The sequence below is a fragment of the Genypterus blacodes genome, unplaced genomic scaffold (assembly GCF_046128005.1).
Source record: "Genypterus blacodes isolate CSIRO-AG114 ecotype Tasmania unplaced genomic scaffold, CSIRO-AGI_Gbla_v1 ptg000029l_1, whole genome shotgun sequence".
NCBI classification, from domain to species: domain Eukaryota; kingdom Metazoa; phylum Chordata; class Actinopteri; order Ophidiiformes; family Ophidiidae; genus Genypterus; species Genypterus blacodes.
Window position 1 is genome coordinate 4,515,159 of NW_027466842.1, and position 21,176 is coordinate 4,536,334.

At 40.9% G+C, this 21,176-nt stretch overlaps 1 protein-coding gene across 1 annotated transcript; it reads left to right on the plus strand.

Moving 5' to 3' along the window:
* Nucleotides 1-4,814: 4,814 nt before the first annotated feature.
* On the plus strand, nt 4,815-18,590 carry asic1c (acid-sensing (proton-gated) ion channel 1c). Its single transcript, XM_076144922.1, has 10 exons — nt 4,815-5,453; nt 7,794-7,944; nt 8,363-8,490; nt 12,884-13,034; nt 13,140-13,196; nt 13,640-13,793; nt 14,025-14,116; nt 14,444-14,523; nt 14,721-14,792; nt 18,486-18,590. Exons 1-10 carry the CDS (start codon nt 4,815-4,817, stop codon nt 18,588-18,590), a joined length of 1,629 nt encoding a protein of 542 aa, XP_076001037.1.
* The last annotated feature ends 2,586 nt before the right edge of the window (nt 18,591-21,176 follow it).

Here is a 21,176-nt window from a genome sequence, read left to right on the forward strand (position 1 = left end):
GTATTTAATTGCTGGCAGCAATTTATTTGCTGTGGAAGATTCTCACTGGCCCTTGACGGAGCGGTTTCCCTCACACAGTCGAAACTTCACTGCTTCTCTAATGAGACCTCTGGGGTTCGTCTTGGCTTTAACATAAAAGCGGATGAATGGTGTCATTCCCTGACAGGCTCAGCGATCACAGAGCCAATCGTGAAGCTTGGAAATCTGACGCCTGTAACGCTGCAAAAGTCTGAGGGAGAACCGGTCTCAAATATTTCTACATTGTGTACCATCAAAAGCCAATCAGCTCTTTTATTTTGGTAAACCTTATTACACCATGATGTTCTAATTACATGCTTGAATACTGAAAAATGAAATGAAATGTCTTTGCATCCCGGGGAGAATAGAAATGAAACTGTTAGTGGAAGAAATGCATTTTCAATAAGGAAAGCCATTTTAAGGGAGGAAAAATCATTAACTTTTGCCAGGAGCTGTCAATATTGCAGAGTAATCCAGGCTCCGTCTTGGAGGGGCTATTTTAATTAAATTAATGATTCGGTGAAATCATTTCATAAAGAAACACACTCTGAAAAGATAGAGTACCGTGAAGTGAAGGGTCATATGAGAAAGGTCTTGGCCAAAATAGTGCAGTGCAGAAATGTGTTTGTGGCAAAAGTGTTTATATACACTCTAGCACCATTGCTCTAGGGCCGGTAATGTCATGCAGCCTGACCATTTGCAATGAAATTTTGTTCCCCAGAGGATTAATCGTAATGACTTGGGATCAAATTATTTTTTATAGAGTGCCCCCTGCAGGTCCAGAATGAAATATCTTGGTATCAGTGGGATGGATTACTCTGGAGATCAGGCACAGACAAGACATTTTTACGAATTTCACAGATAGAAATTGGAATGTGTTAAAACATAAACCCACAAATTTGGCTTTTAAATCATCAAAATACAAATACTTCACCCGGGCAGTCATCAATAAAATCCATTGCATTCATTGCATCAAGTCTGCTGAGGCTACAGAGAGGACAATTCAGCAGCTTCACATCCATCTAAAGGAGACTATAATTTGGTTTAAAGCGCTGACGAGGCATGGTTCTTTAGAGCAAAGAAGAAAGTCTCGCTTGGGAAATCACATGAAGAAATAATATAGAAATTCTTCTAAATTTCTGACGACGATTTAAGTCTGCCTCGGGTACAAGAATAAAAACAGTTCAGGAGCCCAGATTGAAGTGGGTTACTAGAAGGCAGGGTGATGACGCATTTTAGTCTGCAGCTGACGGATGCGCACAAGAAGCTGCAGAAGGCACAAAATGATACTGAACCACGAAAACGAAAACATGGGGGCAGCTGTGAAACGGACACATCAAAAGTAAGAGCCTTGACCGAGAGTCTGGGCATTTTTAGAAAGTTCTTGTGGACAGATTCAGCTAGGTTAGCAGAAAATGGAGAGCAACTGAGAATGTCGCTGTCATGAAAAGCAAGCAGAGGAGAAGTTGGACCTTTATCGGTTGAAGTGGCAGAAGGTGAACACCTCCTTCCTAAAAGCCAAAGAAGAGCTTTAGCAAATCCTTGGTTAATCTGGAGGGCCAGACGAGACACATGTTGGACAAAACGTCCAATAAGTAGAGGAAATAGGCCCAGGCTCTGCCTACACCTGGGTCCAGCAGAGAAAGGTTCAAAGTCTGGTGCTTGTTGAACACTCAGCTCCCTTAGTGAACTTCCCTGTGTTGGTTCATTTTACATAAATTCATTTTCAAGAGCGTTAATGGGCACATCGAATTACATGAAAACTCAAATGGTGTACAAAGATTTGGAAAATATATAGACTTGTATAGCTGTAGCCTTATGTCTTCTTTTACCACAATTGTGTTTGTATATTCCTTAAGCGAGGTAATTGTATAGCGTGACTCAAAAACAACAATACATTTGGAAGTCTAAGTTTAAGGTGAAACTCAGGCAGGAATGGGTTGCATAAATAAAGTCTATCGATACAGTAGACTGTTCTAAAATAAGATGATTCAGCTCAAGAATGTGAAATGGGAATTACAATGAGTGGTTAAACAGTTGAAAACATTCACTTGAGAGCAGCACCGGTTAAACGGTTGGAATTGAGACCAGAGCACATATGAAAAAGAGTAATGATGATTGTCATGCTGTGCCTGTGAAACCTCTGCTGCAGGGAATAATGGAATCTATAATTTGGTTTAAAGTGCTGACGAGGTATGATTCTTAGACCAAGCGATGCTCCATAAGACGTGTATAGGACAAATGAGCCCAAGCAATTAAGTCAGCCGTTAAATATGTCTCATATGTATTGACACGTTTCCAAAGAAATTGAGAACGAAGGAAATCAATGTAGGCGATCAATAAGTGGTAAACCAGGCAGCAAGCATTAACTCCTAAAAAGTGGTGTGGCTGGGTTCTTTATATCACCTGCTACTCTCTGCCATCAAAAGCAGTGAGCCCTGATCCAGTTTAATACACTAAAATGAAGCATATTATTCATTTTTATGGAACCCTCCCAAACTGGAAAGGCAATCGTTACCAAAGAATCATTCACAAATGTCCATTGGGGATGCTTGTACGAGCACCTGTGTAAAGGTTTGGACATAAACCTAAGAAGAAAGCAGTGGCAGTCTCAACTAGGAGCCAGCATGAATAAGTGTGGTGCAGACATGACAAACTGTTGTTACTAGGGGAGCTGGAGCCAAGCAATTAATTTAGTACTTTTATAGCCAGGAAGCCCTGAAAGTGCATAGAGGATGAATTACTACGCTGGTAATAGTTAAGATGGTATTTCCTGTTCTCAATGTTTTTCATGATATTCATTAGTGTTTTCAGAATGAAATGACCTTTTTCTTTTTTCATTTTTGCCTTGGTTGCTTTTACATCTTGCACGAAATGCAATCTGGATCCATATATGTCCTCCACATCAATAAATGTTGATTGCATTTTAACAACCATATTTTATATTTAGCAATAAACAGGGTTGCATTTGCAACAAATACTAGATATATACTGTATAATTCTTTGATTTTTAAAGATAATTCTTATCTTTTACTGATGTGAGATGGTCTTGACACATGTTATAAACCATCTGTGAGAATGTGTAAGTCTGCTTTCCTCTCTTTATATCATAATGTGCACCATGTGGATTAGAATATTAGGTTGTTGGGTTTTTTTTTTTAGAGTTAAGCAGGTCTGGCAGGGTGAGGAAAACAAGGATGACAGCATCCACACGTTTGTGCCAAAGCAGCGTTGTGACAATGACTGTTTATGAAAAACAACCCGGTGTGGAACAAAAATAGTTGCCAGTGGTTACTGAAGTGGTGGCTCGAGCAATTTATACACATATAACTTGCATGTATTTATTATGAATCTACTTTCCACCCACACTCTAATTTCCGGGGGAGATGTGTTTCGTATGCCTGCTGATTATTCAAGACTCTAAACTGTTTTAGATGAAAATGTGGACACTAAAATAAGTGATTTGATGGATGAGAATCAGGAGATTTGTATTTGCATTTTTGGCACAGTTTTGTTGCCCATGAAGCAGTTGTAGCCATTTTAACCATGTAACTGATACCCTCTCCTCCAAGTATACACAATAATCCAGCATTTCCCGTTCTTCATATCACTGCAGCTGTGATCAAGTTACCCACCCAATACTCACAATAAAGACTGGGCGATTCACAAGCACCACAATGAAAAAATTGTCTCAGTGTGACGCTCTGCTTGCTGCCAAGCAGAAACCTCTGAAAGTCTCATTATGATTGCATAAAGGGAGTAAAGCTCCATTTATATCTGCTAGTGCCACATCTGTATGCAGCAACATGTCAGACATCATTACGCTGCATTTGTGAAATTATGTTTGAAAGTGCTGCAAAGACCTGCAAAATGTGATAGAACAGATGTTTTTTTCACATTCTGAAATAGCTTTCATAGTGTTTCTCTCTAAGTAGCCGGCTCCATATTCTATTGATGTTATGTCGATCACTCAGCAAGCTGCAGATCCCTCTATCATAACCTAATTGATACTTTGTCTTTTTTAATATCAGAATTTCTTTATGACCGCTGTGCCTACTTTGATTTATATTTGGAGAATGAGGTGAGCATATCTTTCCCCCGCTCCTCGTTTTATACCATCGGATGTCTACTCCATCACCGGAGGAAAACAATTTCATCCACTGGCTCCACCTCATTCTCCATTCGACTGTAGAGCGTGTAGGGGGACAACTAGCTTTATATGCCTTTCTGCAGCCTTCAAGTCAACAGACTAAAAAGCATCTCTTCAATCTGTGGAAGCCGGAGGAGTTGGATTGTGGGGGTCTTCTGCACAAAGGAGGAAAACACCAAAATCTGCAACTATTTTCTGCCACTGAAGAGAGAGATGGAGGAGTGTAAGATCTGAGCAACAGGGGTAAGCCTCTCTGGATTTTAAAAGTGATTGCCTCTGGGAGTGCAGCCGTCGCTTACATCTGCAATTATCACATCCATTTATTATTATTGATGAGGACTGAGGATGGTTACGCTTGATGGTTTTTGTTGATGATGTGATTCAGCTGTTTTCTCATAGAGGAATCGTTATGTAAATCAATTTTTACCTCCCCGGAAGAGCACAACTCCATAGATTACATCTTCACAACAAAGATACTTCAAGCGTGACTAGTGGGACAGCTGTACGTTACGACTTAAGTTATTACCTGGAATTTGAGAGACTGAACCCTGAGGATGGAGGAACAAGCCACGGCGCGTAAATTGAAGTCGGGGTCTGGCTGCTAAGAAACCGCATTTAGTAAGCGCCTGCCTTGACAGAAGCAATTATGGTTAAAGCACCCAGATCTGAATCAGGCTCCCTGGGGCCACAAAAACAAAACGATGGCCAGGAGACTACACTTCAAAGCACCAAGTCCACGCCCGAACCATCATGGCAAGAGATCACAGTGGCTTTCATTATGAGGACCAAAATCCACGGTTTGAAGTTTGTCTTCTCTCCCGACAAGTCGAAACCCCAGCAAGTTATTTGGATCACAGCCTTCTTTGTCTGTGTCGGTCTCCTCATCACTTGGTCCTCAAATCGTGTCCTCTATTTGATGTCCTACCCTGCTATCACAAGGATCTACATGGTCTGGGCTTACAACATGTCATTCCCCGCTGTTACTTTCTGCAATAAAAATGTCTTCCGTGTATCTACGCTGACCAAGGATGACCTGTATCACAGTGGCTACTGGATGGACCTCATGTATCCGAATCACACGGTGATGGAAAGCAGCCTGGCCATCCTAAAGGACAACCAGAAGCAGGGTCTCCTAAACCTGTTGGATTTTGACAACTATACCCCACCCCTCGACTACCATGTCAACACCACCGAGATGATGGGTCGGCTGGGGCACCAGCTGGAGGACATGCTGCTGGAGTGCAGGTTTCGAGGGGAAACCTGCACCTACAAAAACTTCAGCGCTGTATGTAAAGAAAGAGAGCTAGTGTGTGTGTGTGTGTGTGTGTGTGTGTGTGTGTGTGTGTGTGTGTGTGTGTGAGAGGTGTGGTTATGCCCCTTATTAATTAATAATTCATGCAGGCTTTTGACGATGCTCCCTGTCGCAGGGACTCTGTCACTCCCTCTATTTTGATGTTTTAAAGCTACAGACGTGCCTGTCTTGTTTTCGCCTCTGGCGTAGCAGGTTGGAGTTTTAATAATGAAGAGATTGTAAAAATGAATATTTTATCCTCTTTTTAAACATTTGGGGGATAGATAGTGTGATGCACATGTTCTCACGCCCCAAAATGTGTTTGACTTCAGTAAAATAAATGCGGAATACTGCGTACACAAATATGATGCAGGATGGTAATATTTCTGTCAGATAGGCCCTCAAATGCAAAACGATACACTTTATCTTCATTAGAATAGGCTCTAAAAGCTAAATAGGTAATTTTGCATCAAGTATCCACCTTTCAATACCCTGTCAAAATAAATCAAATATACATGCAGAGACGACCTAAAATAGCCAGTGTGCAGTGACTGGCATCACACATGGAACAAGTAGATAACACATTGCATTTAGATTTCCATCATTACCATCTGCATTCACAGCACATCACATTTGTCCACATTCCACTGTAAAATAAGTCATTAAAAACACAACTGTGTTGGCTTTAACTTGCCTGAGGCTCAGTCAGAAGGCAAGAGATTTGAACCCCACGCTGCACAACAACACACAATGAGATAAGCGTCACAGACTGTGACCGTGTCGACAATGGCCTCAGTGCAGACTCTCCTCAACCGTGCAAATCAGTCGCCACGGTGAAATTGGGGTTCGAATTGGACTTCAAATTGTGTCGTGCTCTCCCTGTGTTACCAACACGGTGTGGTTACCTGAAGACGAATGCAGCTGTTGCATTTTCTATACTCAACAAAATATAAAAGTTTAAACGGCAGCTCGCAGGCAGGTGGTTTCGTCCTTTGTTTTAGATCTCATTATAGTCAGCAGGGGGGTGGAACCAAATCTCTGTCATGACTGGCTGAGCGGCGCCTAATTTTGTCAGAGTCTACATGTGGAACGCCGACTTTGATCTCCCGAGATCAGCTTTGCCATGGCAGCTGAATTTATGCCATCAGTCCTTTTTACCGCACCCTCACTATTTCAGATATTGAAGCTTTGGATCTGAAGAAATGACTTTACTGTCTCAGTGTTATTTCTAAATGTTGTGAGGCAGTGAAATTGATCAAAGCTTTAATCATTTAAAGCAGCCAAAGCTCTTATGTTAATCTTAGTAGCCAGAACCATTTTGACAGGATACTATATGACGCTGTACTGTTTGCCAAGTAAGGGTTTGCACAACCACAGACCTTGTGGGGAGGATGCAGCCTGAGCAAACATGACGTAACCATGACAACTCTATATTGGAAATGGGGTGTATAGAGTGGGATATGGGGATATATGATAATGACTTTATGTGGTGAACAGTCGATGTTGTATTGCTATTCAATTGCTATTGAAATTGTTATTGTGCTGAACTTGTGTGTATTAACAACGGAAATAGACAGCTTCTAACAGTACTCACTGAGATGGAGATTAAAAGACTAATTCCTCATCGATTACAGAGTTTGATTGTCGTTAACCAATAGACTTTTACTCAAAAGCTATTTTAGCATTTATCTAAATTACAGGCTTAAAACGTTGACACGTCTAATCCTGATACACAATCTTTTTGTCCACCTGGAAGGATAAAGAGGATTTCATTTGTGGAGGAAATCTACCAAATTGGAAACCCGTACAATGTAACAATCTATTAGCCGAGAGAGCTGAAGTGTGAGTGGAAAATAAACAACTCTAATCAATTGGATTAGTTACATCACAGTGATAGTTGGTGTGGAGAAGCGTACTGTAGCTGTTGCCCATCAAACGTTAAGTACCACCGAGCTTTACTGGCACAGGTTTGGTCTCTTAAGAAGTTTGTAAATCAAGAAAACCAATTTAGAGTCTGTTTGTGTGTCCACCGAGCTTCAATCTCAGATGTTTCTTGAGGTAAACGTTGTCCATTAACTCTAAATGACACCTGGGGCGTTTAGAGTGTATGAGCATATGGATTGATGGCTGCCGGGTACATATCAGAGCCAGGTGTGTGTTTTCGAACCACTCTGCTTTTATCTGGTCATGACAAAAACCTCTGCTACGATTGATTGCCTGCACTGCACAATTACAAGCTGGCTTCCGACGCATTTTCCACCACGGCGCAATGGAATGTGTGTGACCTTTCATTTACGACCCTTCTTTTTTCTTTTTCCTGTGCTCTCTTCGCAGATTTACACTCGCTATGGGAAATGCTACACTTTCAACTCGGGATTGGACGGGAATCCGCTGTTGACTACGTTGAAAGGTGGCACAGGAAACGGCCTGGAGATCATGCTGGATATTCAGCAGGATGAATACCTGCCTGTTTGGGGAGAGACAGGTCAGTGCGTTTGGCCACATTTATGGTCATTATAAAACTTAAAGTATATAAATTCAAGTACTTGACGGTGTGAATCTTCAGTGTAGTACATCTAAAAGCACTATTTCTCCATGTGGATAGCTGCATTCGATTAACTGATACACTTTCTCTAGTTTAGAGCCTCTATTGAACCAAACATCTAGAATGAAACATGTTATAAATCCTTTGATTGTAAATTTGTTTAACACTGGTTCAATCAATCAGAGGATGATCATCCATCTCTGTTACTGTCTTTCAGTTAAAAGTTTAGGAGCACAAAGTACAGCAATATACAGCTTACCATCTCTCCCCGTGGAAGGATAAAGAACACCAAAGCAAAAGCGGCTTCCTGTAGGCGCCCATAGTTGTTGTTATATGTTCTGGCGTGCTATATCCACAGATGAGACCTCCTATGAAGCAGGCATCAAGGTTCAGATCCACAGCCAGGACGAGCCGCCCTTCATTGATCAACTGGGATTTGGTGTGGCACCTGGTTTTCAAACTTTTGTGTCATGTCAGCAGCAACTGGTACCTAACGTTCAGCCTCCTCCCTCCAACCTCAGTTTTGTGCCACTTCATTTTGTGCTTGTTCCCAGATCCTTTTTTTCCGGCAGCCATTACCTCTGTGTCTCAGAGCGTGGAGCAAAATCAGATCTTTGATTCATCACCTATGTGTGTGTAAAATAAACACATACGAATCCAATGGTTCTGGAAATGCAAAAGAAGAAGAGCTAGAGAACGATTAGATGGATTCTACTACACAACATGATATCTGTTTGATTAGATTTTAGGCCTTACTTACTTTTTGAGTTTGAGAATAAATACAAGTACAGACAGTTTGAACACTGTGGAAATGATCTCCTGTAGTGCATGAAAAGAAAACTGCAACAAAGACTGAGAAACCACACATCCATGACCCGCTGTGGTCAGTCATCAGCCTCACGCTTGGAAACGATTTGTTCGCTCTCATCAAAAGTTTTTAGAAATACAATTATAAGCCCTGATAAATCTTTAGAGAATAATTACATCCTAGTAATTGTCTCCCTTCCTGAAATTTTGCATAAATCGTCAACTGAAGGGTCCTTTTTTGGCCATCTGACAGCTCTGTTTACCAAAAATCACACTGTTTCTCGAATGTTTTGCTATAAATAGCAGGCATCTGAGCAGCCCTCCTCTGTGCTTCAGATGTGGAGAAATTGAAATCATCATGTTTTTGATGTAGAACTGAACTATCAAACAGAATCACGGTGTATCTGTCATCCTCGCAGTCTATTTCCCAATTTTAGTGTCACTTTTCAGTTTGCTTCACTTGATCAGATCCAGCATGCAAGGCCATATTGTGCCGTGTAGGATTTCAAGTGAGCCAAAACAACACGTGACTCGTTCATTGCTCGAGAAAGATCTCTTAGGAGAGAGAAAGAAAAAGGAAATAACTATACTTGAGCTTGAATTGATTGTCAAAGCCTGCAAGGTCATAACAAAGATTTTAAATAGATTACCTATGCAAATCTAATGGAAGGATCAAGCAGTTTCCAAAACAACCACCCTTAATCATACATGTCTACATTACACACAAGAAAAACACATAAACTGAGCACTCGTATTTGATTTTGTAAGTGAAATAATGGCAGAACAACCTTGGGAAAGGAAAATATGTTACCTGTGTAAAGCTGTGCTGCAGGTTCATTAAGATTTCCACAACAGAATCAATCCTTGTGATGTTGAAGAGTATCTATAATCACTGAATGTTTATTGTAATTCATGACTTAAGTAATGAGTCTGGTCTGATTTGATTGATTTTGCTCCTAAAGTTAATGGGCTTGTTCGATTGTTGGGCATGATAAAGATATGAATGAAAATCTTGCGCTTTTATTCAGCAGAATAACATGGGATGACTGAGGCAGAGATCTGGCCTCCAGACACAGACAATTGGACACCACAAAGATGACAAATTTTCGTTTTGGGGAGCATTATGAAATCTGTGATATTCACCCTTTCTCCTTCTTTCTCTCTTTCTCTCTCTCTCTCTCTGTTTGTGTATGTGTGTGTGTATCTCTCTACGCATTGTAAAATGCTCCAAGTGTATCATCATTCAGCCATTTGCAAGAAACGATTTTGGTCTATTAATCCTTTATGACACAGTGCATGGATCGTCATTTATAATCCAGGCATGAGCACCCACATCATTGACAGCTGAAATACATGTTTACTACCTAAAGGACGTGCTGAATTAATTAGGCTCTCTTTTTAGGCCAACGATCATTCATTTTAGTCTAAGATGAATACATGATATGTCCTCTTTATGCAGCTGGATGATACATTGACTATTTCAGTATTTCATATTTCTATTCAGTCCTTGTCATAGGAATTACATTTTAGACAGGAGGTCATGATCTATGAGTGAAGAGAGACACCAGGACTACACCTAATCTGGACTAGAACTATTAAATATCTGCAGCTCCACTGGGATCTTCAGAGTTAATTAAGCTTAAGCAGAAGTAAGATGGGAATGGCTGAATGAACACCCACCAGGGGAGCAAGGTTGCATTTGAGTTGTCAGTTCCACGTGCTCCTGGGAGACTCTAGCTGCTTGTTTCGATCCTTTAACAGCAGGCTGCTTGTTCGGAGGCATTGATCACTTTTGTATCCCTCGCCTTGGTTTTGCTCCTTTTCCTTTTTTTTGGGATAATGATGTGGGCTGTGTTCCCTCACTCCCCCTCGCCTAGATGAGATGTCCTATGAGGCTGGAGTAAAGGTACAGCTTCACACTCAGTCAGAGCCTCCTTTCCTCCACGAGCTGGGCTTCGGGGTCGCCCCTGGCTTCCAAACGTTTATTTCCACCCAAGAGCAGAGGGTAGCGTATACATGTCTGGGCTTGCTGCATGCTGCAAGATACTGTATTGTTAAATAGACGTCATTAAGTTCCATACCTCCCTCCCCTGGTCCCCCCTGATGAATGGATCCGTGTGTCCCCTCTGTGCGGCTGAAGCTCATCTCTTAATTGTTATCGCTTTCGAGTCAGCGTTGTCCTCTCTCGTCTCAAAGGCGCCATGGGACGGCCGCTAATGTGTTTCATCCCAGCCAAGCCATTTCAATCCAAGTCTGTATCTTCATCACAGCTTTTGTTCGGCTTAACACCCTTTCGTGACCATGTAGTCCTCTTTACATTTGTGCTTGTTTCACTGTCTTGTGTGTGTTAGGCTGATCCACATGACTGCTACTTAATGCCAAATGGTGGGACCAGACAATGTCAAACATTAATATTACCTATGAGCACTCTGTCTGACGTATAAGGTTTATTACACCAGGCTTTGGTCTCTTGTGTAACTGTACTTATGAGAATCTGTGGGCTGACAATGGAGTTCTATGAAGGCTTAATCATGTTTGCCATTTTAAGTCCACTTCTTCGGTGAATTGCACTCTCGCTGTCACTTTCTATTGACTAAATGCCCATTATTGTCAGTGTTAGCCTGCTTAGAGTCAGTGGAGATGATTGGGAATTACATTGAGCCTTAATGTGACAACAGCTGCATCATTACTCTGGGAAGTTTGTTGGAAACTGGCCTTTGGCATCGATTGTTGGCCAGCTCCCCTTGCAGTTATTAGCTTTATGCTCAAATGGATAAGCATCGGTGGCCTTCATAAATAACTGATTTGTTTTTGTCATGAAATCGAGAGATATTCATCACCTTAAATCACCATTAACAAGTCGTTTTTAAAAGGGGACAGGGAGTTTTGTTGGTGGTAAGATGTCAGGATGTTAAAACAGGCAGGTTTTAAAGGGAGCTCTTAAAAAGACTCCACAGGGCTTCAGATTATGGCTGCAGCGTGGGTCTTCATGCAATGTGCGATGGAAAAGTAAATTACTGGTTACATTTAGTTTTCCCTGAGATACTTAGAAATATGGTGACCTGCGCCTGACCTTTTTAATGAGGGGTTTACCTCTAATGAGACTGGAAAAAGACTACCTTGCATCTCCACTGTTCTCTTAATAGAGCTCTGCAGTCCAGGCTTGTTTGCTAATGATCTCTCTTGGGCCGAGGAAATAAAAAGAAAATCGAGACCAAGACCACTTTATTGCTGCTTCATACTCCAATTTCATCGCAGATTGAGAATAGAGATGAAATATTCAGTCACCGATCCAAATATGAGCCAATATAAACTGTGACAAATTTCAGATGGTGTCAAAAATTTCCCCAAACTCTCAATTTTGCTTCGTCTGTCACCAATGCAGATGCTGATGGGTATCTAACCTGCAAAGTATCTGTCCTGCTTGTCATAGTGCTACGATTCACCAGGCAGTCTTTGCTTTATCCAACATTGCATCTAGCTTGAAACTTCATTGTCTGACACAGTGCAGTCACCCATGCAATGAACTACAACATAATAGCTCCAATAGTTCACTCAAATGTTTACTATGAAACAGAATAGTATGCTTTGTATCATGTCTAATTCCTTCATCAATAAAACAGAACGTACTGTTTTACTGTTCTTAGGTCTGTCCTCTGGGTTGGTTTTGAAAATTTGTCCGTTGTTTGTGGTGTCCTGTCTGAAACAAGAAATTTTCCAAATTCTGTTACACGTCTCTAATCCCATGGTACTCTGCTTCCTACCCGGGACTAGACCTGCATCAATAATGTTCTGCATGATGTCTGCTTGCTGCTTTACGTGAGCCACTATGTTTACTATCGGTGATGTTAGTCTGACTGGACTTATTGTGCCAGAACTGTCTCAATGCACATTTTCATTTAATTGCTTTTATATTATTCTTGTTTTGAGACGTTTGTGCTGGGATTTTGTCAGCTTGTTATCTTCTGTTATACTGCTGTATTGTGATGGCTGCATTGGGCTTGTGATGTGCGTTATTGATTATGATCCTCTGCGATGACACTGAGACGGGACGCTCTGTCTTCTCTTCCAGCTTCAGTACCTCCCTCCGCCTTGGGGAGACTGTAAGTCGACCCCCATAGACTCTGAATACTTCTCTACCTACAGCCTCACCGCTTGCCGCATTGACTGTGAAACTCGTTACCTTTTAGAGAACTGCAACTGCAGGATGGTTCACATGCCTGGTATGGATTCAAACTGACTTGGCCACTGTATCACCATGGCAGATGTTTGTCCACATGTCGCTGAAATACTTTGTATGCGTAATTATTTTCTCTTTTACGGTTCAGGGACCTCAACGGTTTGCACACCTGAGCAGTACAAAGATTGTGCTGACCCAGCTTTAGGTGAGCCAACCTATTCTACTGCATGACCATAAGTTATTAGTGTGATTCTGCAATGCAATTTTACAGCTCAGCTTTGCATAAATGCATGAATTCAACCATTAGTGTTTTGTCCTTAGGGGTAACGGTTATACTGGATTCATTTTAAATTACTTTAATCTCGATCAGTGCTGAAGCAAAACAATAAAGTGAAATGATCGTTTAAGAATTCCATTTAGGAGATTTGTGACGCGTCCTTGCTTCACTGATATCAAATGAATCCCACAGACTTCTCTCCTCTGTAACACAGCTTCAGTCATTATTTGCTTTCATGGAAAGTGAACGATGGCAGCATTTAGTTTCCGGTTGTGTGCAGAGATATATTTAGCATTAATGGGTAGCCTTTGTATGCGGTTTTGATTATTCTCAGTGATCACAATATTTGAATGACTTTGCTCAATCCATAGACTTTTTGGTAGAGAAAGACAACAATTACTGTGTGTGTGAGACCCCCTGCAACATGACTCGCTATGGCAAGGAGCTGTCCATGGTTAAGATCCCCAGTAAGGCATCTGCTAAATATCTGGCTAAGAAATTCAACAAAACTGAGCAATACATTGGGTAAGTATTATTTGGTAGTCGTCAATGATTCAGAAAATGGCCTCACAGTCTTTTGTGTTTTGATGGATTGATGTACTGTAGCCAAGGATGATGTTGGTCTCCATCGTTCACCTTCAATGTAACAATAATGAGACGCAGTAACATGGGAAATGTGATTTATCATTTGGTTTTATTGTCTCTGCCACCAGCAATAAAATGTGTCTTGTGTGCTCCTGTCTGTGTTCTCTCCAGAGAAAATATATTAGTCTTGGACATCTTCTTTGAAGCTTTGAATTATGAGAAGATTGAGCAGAAGAAAGCGTATGAAATCGCAGGACTTCTTGGTAAGATTCTTCAACTTTTAATGTTCCCGTTGACAGGAATGTGTTTGACCTCACACTCGGGTCAAACACATTTCACACCGAGTGTCTCGTCTTGTGCTTTGAGGTTTCCTCTTTGAACTTGTGAGTCAAAATGCATTGTCATTGTCAGATGCATTTGAAAGGGCAAGGGATTCTGATTGAAATTTGGGTCCCCATGTAAACATTTGACAATCTGTCCAGATGGCTCCAACAGAAACTGAATTGAAAGTGAAAGTGTGAATAATGGTTCCATGCATCATTGATGAAATGACTCTACCTGCTCACATGTGTTCATATCTCCATTGGTAGGTGACATTGGAGGTCAGATGGGACTGTTTATTGGAGCCAGTGTTCTAACAATACTGGAAATATTTGACTACCTATATGAGGTAAAGTGATGATTCTACTTCCATGTATTTATTTCTGAACATGCCTTTCGAAAACACCTATTGTTGACAGCAAAGCTGTACAGCTAAGTAATTTATCACCAAATATTACACGATTTAGTTCTGCATGTTTATTTACTGCATTTACCATCATGCATAGGTCTGTGATTAATGTTTAATTGATATTTTTGCATTTGTAGGTGTTTAAGGATAAGGTTTTGGGTTACTTCGTACGCAAGAAACGACCACAGCGTTGTCAGAGCGACAATCTGGTAATTTAAATCTTTTTTTTGGAAGTGAATGTGATGTATTAAGAGTTCAGAAACAGGAACAACAGCAAATGTATGCTCAGAAGCTGAAATGCTTTTAATGAACCTCATCAGATAGAGAGAAAGGAATATTACATTACACATCTTCATTAGGCTCCATTTACTACACAGAAGCAGTCTAATGGATAAACTTTGTTTCTATTGCACAATAAGAATCCAGATCAGCTAATATTACACTCGTTTTGCCACTCGGCTGCACTCAAGCCTCCGTACATGGACGAGCAGAATTGAATTGTCTGACCTGTTGTCTCCCTATTTTGTTGCACTAATGCACCAATCTTATATATATGGATGTTTCTCTCCAGTATCAGTATAACACTGGGCATTTTATATTTAAACATTAAACAGCAGCTGTAGAGTTAGATCAAAGCCATCACTTTTCAATTTTGTAATTACAGCAGTACACAGAGAATTTTCTTAAAAAGTAATAAGCAAATACCATGTGTGTCATGTGCAATATACATAAAATTAAAGGTTTTACTACCAGCATGACCATGTATTTTCAAAGCCTAAATGGTAAAAGACAGTTGAGCCAATTGTGAATTTCCCCTTGGGACGAATAAAGCATTATCTTATCTTATCTTATCTTATTCTAACACATGATTATCCACTGTTCAAGTCTCAAGACCAAGTGATAGCCACATCTCTTATGTCCCGGGCTTTATTAGTGCTTGCACCACCAACAGAGGGATATCTGTTTTTTACTGGTGCTGTTTAATCAAAAGCATTTAAGCATATTTTTGTTGCAGACATTTCCTGTTGTCCCTAAGTGTATCGACATTTGCATCTGGCCTTTTCAGCAGAATCTTGGATGCAAGCTCAATTCCTTCATGTGTCCAAACAAGCCTAAGTCTGAGAGAGCATGCAAAGTGGGGCACTGCCCATAGATCCAACCGCCCATTATTCCAAGGCCTCAACAGTCGGAAACACACCCTATTGGACCAAAAGCCCATTGCTCTACAACTGAAAGTGTGTATTTTGGACGGGTGTCGATTTTGAATTTTCGGGCCACGGGACGTTATTGGGACTACTGGGGTGTCTGAACAATGGGCTGTTGAACCTATGGCATGGCACCGCAAAGTGGTGGCCTGTACACCTTTAATAGATGATTGATCCCTTTTCTAAAACTTCACGGGTTTGTATCTGCATGGGGATTGTGTTCATGCATGCATGGTCGCCTCGGGTTCACAATTAGGTTTATTAGCTGATATGGAAGAGGGGATTAGCATACGTTTATCCTCTGTTGTAGAAATGGAGATGCATATCAAGCATATGCAGGCTAAGAAGGAGGGGATTGTACTCTGGATTTGTGAGGATCAGCTTTTATAATTTAATATAGAGGGCAGGAACGTGGAGATAGATGAATTTATGCAGCGGTCTGATATGAAAGTTTTATGAGAGACAGAGATATGGTGTAATTTTGTACTGCATTTCTACTCCATTCATGTCATATACTCATCTTCTTACAATAAACCATCTTTACTTCCTATCACTCATATCCAATAACCCACATCTCCACTCTAGCAACTCAACAAATTAGGGCTGGCCCCTACTGTTTGAGCTCAAACACTCATTTGTCACATTGTTAATTAGCATTCAGATTATTATTCCCTCTGCCATGGCGCCTGTGTGTTCGCCCATGTTGGTTAGTTCATCTTTCTGTCGTATCAACAGGATTTTGGCACTGGTCGGCTTGATTGTGGCGTTGTAACTACCACTTTTACATGACATCATCGGTAGGAAGCCATAAATTGAGGATTGAGTGCAGTTAAAGCAGAAAGGAAAACAATCACTTATTTTTACTCCGTCATACTCATTCCTGCAACTGTGGAAAACATACTGAGGCACTTAAGTGATAAAAAAACACTTAAATATCACTCTACCACTTAAAATTTAAACATTGCAGTTAATTTATTTCACCGAGCAGTGATACAATTTCAGGGGAACCTCTCCACTCACTTGAAACTGCACAGGATTGGCTACAGTCCCAACGTGATTGATGTGTCTTCGAACTTATTACAACTCGTCCTTACCGGGAAAAGAAAGGAACGTAAACAGAGCTCCATAGCCCTCTGGGTTGAAAGCCTCCGTGCTGTATTAAAATCTGGACACACTGCAATGACTTTGCCCTGTTGTTACTGGTTATGAATGTAACAGTTAAGTTGGCTGACCGTTTGACTACTCATTTGGGAAAATGAGCAAGCACTTGGTGAATACTAAAAACAGTATTGGGGGCCAGCCCTACAACAACTTATGCATATACTTAGAGACTAAGTGCTTGTATTGCTATTTAAAGTTGGACTTCCATTCTTTTCAATGATCATCGTGTGCTTTCGCTGCTTGTTTGAGGCAAATCTGGTGAACACTATTCTCTCTCGGAGACGCCTACAGGATTCCCTTACAGAGTTAACAGCATTACATTGTGTTTTATTTTCATTTCAGTCACCCTCACCCATCTTTCTTTTCATCATGTCTATTCCAGGAGTTTCCAGAGAACCCAACCAGCCCTGGTGTCACGCCTAATCATGCCCCCAGGTAGCACACCATGTTGATATTAGATGCTCCCTCCCATGCTGTCCCTCTCTTTCATACATCCCTAAGACCATCTCATACATCATTTCCTCAGTGCCAACAACCGCTTCAAGCCGATTTGGTTTGTGGACAATATGCAATCAACAAAAGGGGGGTGATTATTTAACAGCAACGAGCGTTTGAACACCAGTGCCTACCGTTGTGTCATTGTAGCTTCGTTTGGTGTGTTTCTATACTTATTGGCTTAACAGAAGACATGAGTTGGTTGGATTCTCTAAGTACACTAAGATTTTTACTCTTACTCGCGCTACACAAAACATGCCCTTGTCTTTGAATAATGATGCTTTCTTTCCCATAGGATAAAGCGCAGTACTCCTGTGAAAACATACTATTGAACAAATTTATTGAATTACTGTACAAAAAGCTGACGCACATAAGATGTATGTTTCCCTGCAGCACAGAGGTCCATTGAGAGACAGTGCATTTGAATCTGTGCCAGATAACATCACTAGATGCATCACTGTGTGATGTTATCACAGGTCTGCATGCAATTTGTTTGCACAAAATATAAATGGCTCTTTGTCTGCTTGGATAGCCGTCACACCAATGGGCCTACTTATGGTTGCACCACATTTTATTTACATAGCAGCAGCAACGACTGAGCAACATGTGGATGCTTCCATAACTTAACAGGCTAACATTCTAGTACTCAAAAAGGGACTAAAATATGCTGTTTTCTTCTCCTTCTCCCTCCTTTTATTCATCTTACCCCGTCTTTTCCCTGTTTTCTTTAAAATTTCTTCACTATGTGTGAAACATGCAACGTGGCTGCCTTTTCAAATCCACTGTTACCATCGCTGTTGTGATCAAATTTATCATTCATTCAATTACACATCTCACTCTGTGTGTTAATAATGCTCAACCTCATATTTTTTCTGTCTTGTTACATTTTGCCCGTGTATATATAATTTTTTATTCCGCTCTGTGATCGTCCCGGTTGCGCTCATTTTACCTGTATCTTCTCCTACATCATCACTCCCTTCATCACACCTCCCTTAATCTGGTTGAACTCGTCTTCCCTCCTTCCCCTCCCTTGTTTTGCAGAGCACCTGTGACACCCTCCGGAGTCACTCGGACAGTCTCGGATTCACGCCGAACATGTTACCTCGTCACCCGACTCTAGGCAACTTTGAAGAATTTGCTTGTTGACAGCATAAAGAAAGGGGCGGGCCGGGAGGGGGGGAACCTGGGGACTGACAGCAAACTGTGAAATAATTTATAACAGAAAAGGATGAGTGCATACTCGAAGTATAGTAGATTTTAATCAATGCCTGAATAGAAATAGAATACTATCATCAGAAAAAAAGACCACTTCCAAAACAGAACTCAGGTTTAACTGCCATGTCAAGGCATCAATTTTGATTTATTCACGTCATTTTCTGTTTCTTTTCCATCCAAAAACTTTACAATATACAGTCAGTGTGTCCAAAAAAAAGCGATTCCGAACTCCGCTAAACTAATTTTACATTATACTATTGTGATAGTTATGCTGTACATCTATCAAAAATTATATCTGTGGATTGGTATGTGTAGCATTGCAGTTTCTAATCAGTGTTAAGTGTGTGGGCATCTAACCAGTGTTGTCATCATAGCTGTCACCACTTAGGGCCCCAGTATACTTCAAAAGATGCAAGATGGCACGACTGGAGAGCAGGTCGATGTGCACATCCTGGAGTTGTTTTTTTATGTGACTCCATGTTGGATGTTGGCGTACAATGGACACAAGCCACCACAGGGAGTGTCAAAATAATCTGAAGGCCTCACTGTGCTTCATATGAACAAGGTCGTCTGATGTGGTCGCACACTGTGTAGTCGTGGACACAGACAGAAAGAGGAAAAAAGGGCTTTAGAGAGAAATTTAGCCTTATTATCACATCTCAACACACCGGGCACGCATGTTAAGATTGTTGGATTCAGGCCATTACAAGTTTTGACCCAATTCAACCGTCGGAAAGGGGTTGCTGAAGCAATCCGACACACAGTTCAGATGAAGCATGCTGAGTGAGGCCTTCACAATCAAAAGAGGCAGTGACTAGTTTATTTAGCAATGAAATGGCAAACCAGATGGAGATGGTACTTTGTCCACTATATCAGAATAGGTCAGAAGATGGAGAACATTGTTTATTTAGCAAAAGTTTAGATGACAAAATAATGAGTCATTGGTTGTGTTCGATTCCACCACGATTGTTTGCTTCCTGACGTCTTCCCTCCTTACACCCACACACACTGTCGGGCTGTAAGATAAATACCAAACCAATTTCTACTCGATTTCCTTCTTCTCCTTTGTATTTTCTCCTTTAGATTTTCTTTTCTTCCTGCGATCGTACAAATTGCTTACAGCGTGAAGTTTATCCCATAATTCGCTGCAAGAGGAAGTCTGTTGTGACTGACACCGGGTTCTATGACAGTTGTTTACCTCTTCCTCTTGAAAATAAGCACTGTGTTGGTTTGCTGATGTATGGCCACAGCACACACCACAAGCCTTGTTAGATCCATCCATCGGTTCACAAGGAGGGAAGTTTGCTATGACAACAATTCCTCATATTGGTTGTAAGTGCCTCAGCTGAGTTCATGGCGAGGAGGCTTGCTGGAGGGGAGACGTCCAGGGAAGAGAACATGCTATGGTGGAACAAAATGCAACCTTAGCTCTGTGCCCCGACCTCTCAGTGGTGACGCAATCAGCCAGGTGACATTTGGAACGATTCTAGTTTCGGAAATATAAAAGTAAAAGACAAAAGTTTGCCTCAGGTTTCCTGCACAAACATTGAAAGAGCTCAAATCACTGCATCTTGCGCCTCGTAGGACATCATTTTGCCGTTCTATATTTTACTTATATATAATTATATTCTAACTTTAAATGACTGGGCCCTTTACTACAAGAGCGCCATTGTGAAAATCTGCTGAACATTGAACGGAATTATACTTAACCTGAATCAAAACACAGTATGGGTGGTGAGTTTTCATTGTTGCCTTTTGCTACTATAAGGCTTTGAGGTGTCTCATGAATTAGATGATTGTGCTTATCCCATTTAAGTATCTGAAAACAGAAGAGTACTTTGAGATTATTTGTATATATGCAAGTAACATTTTGGTCCCCGTGGATCCCGGGGGAAAGAAAGTGCTTCTATGGATGTTCTTTGTTTACTTAGTCGCTTTTTACATTTGAGGTCAAACAGAGAATGAAGGCAAAATGCGATTGATTGTATCTTTATATAGCTGACATTTTAATTTCCTATTTTTTAGGATAGTGCTGCTGTGCTGACTGTTGCAAATAATAGGGTTCAGTCTGCTGTAAAAGTTGGCCTTCATTTCTATTTAATGGATTCATTAATTGGATCAGAAAACAATCTGACTTTTTTCTTTCCATTTCCATTTCTCAAAGGTGTTCATCAGCACAATCCCCTGTGATAGTAATCTATTCTCTATTGAACATTAGTGGAGTTTAACAACTTGTTGGAGACATTCCTAAACCTGACAGAAATGTGTAAATACCCACGATCAAATGCCATGAAGAAATTCTATATTGATCATGCGAGACATTTGTCTAATATATAAAGAGATACAGAATATATATGAAATGTTTCTTCATCTGTTTTTGCACCAGACAGCACTTGGACACTGAATGTGGGAGGGGAGGGTCAATCGACACAGTTGAACAAGTCCAGGTCTTTAGTCTTTGAATGTGTTTCTAACCGAGTTGACCATAAGTGTCTTCAAGTCTGCAGTGATTAACAT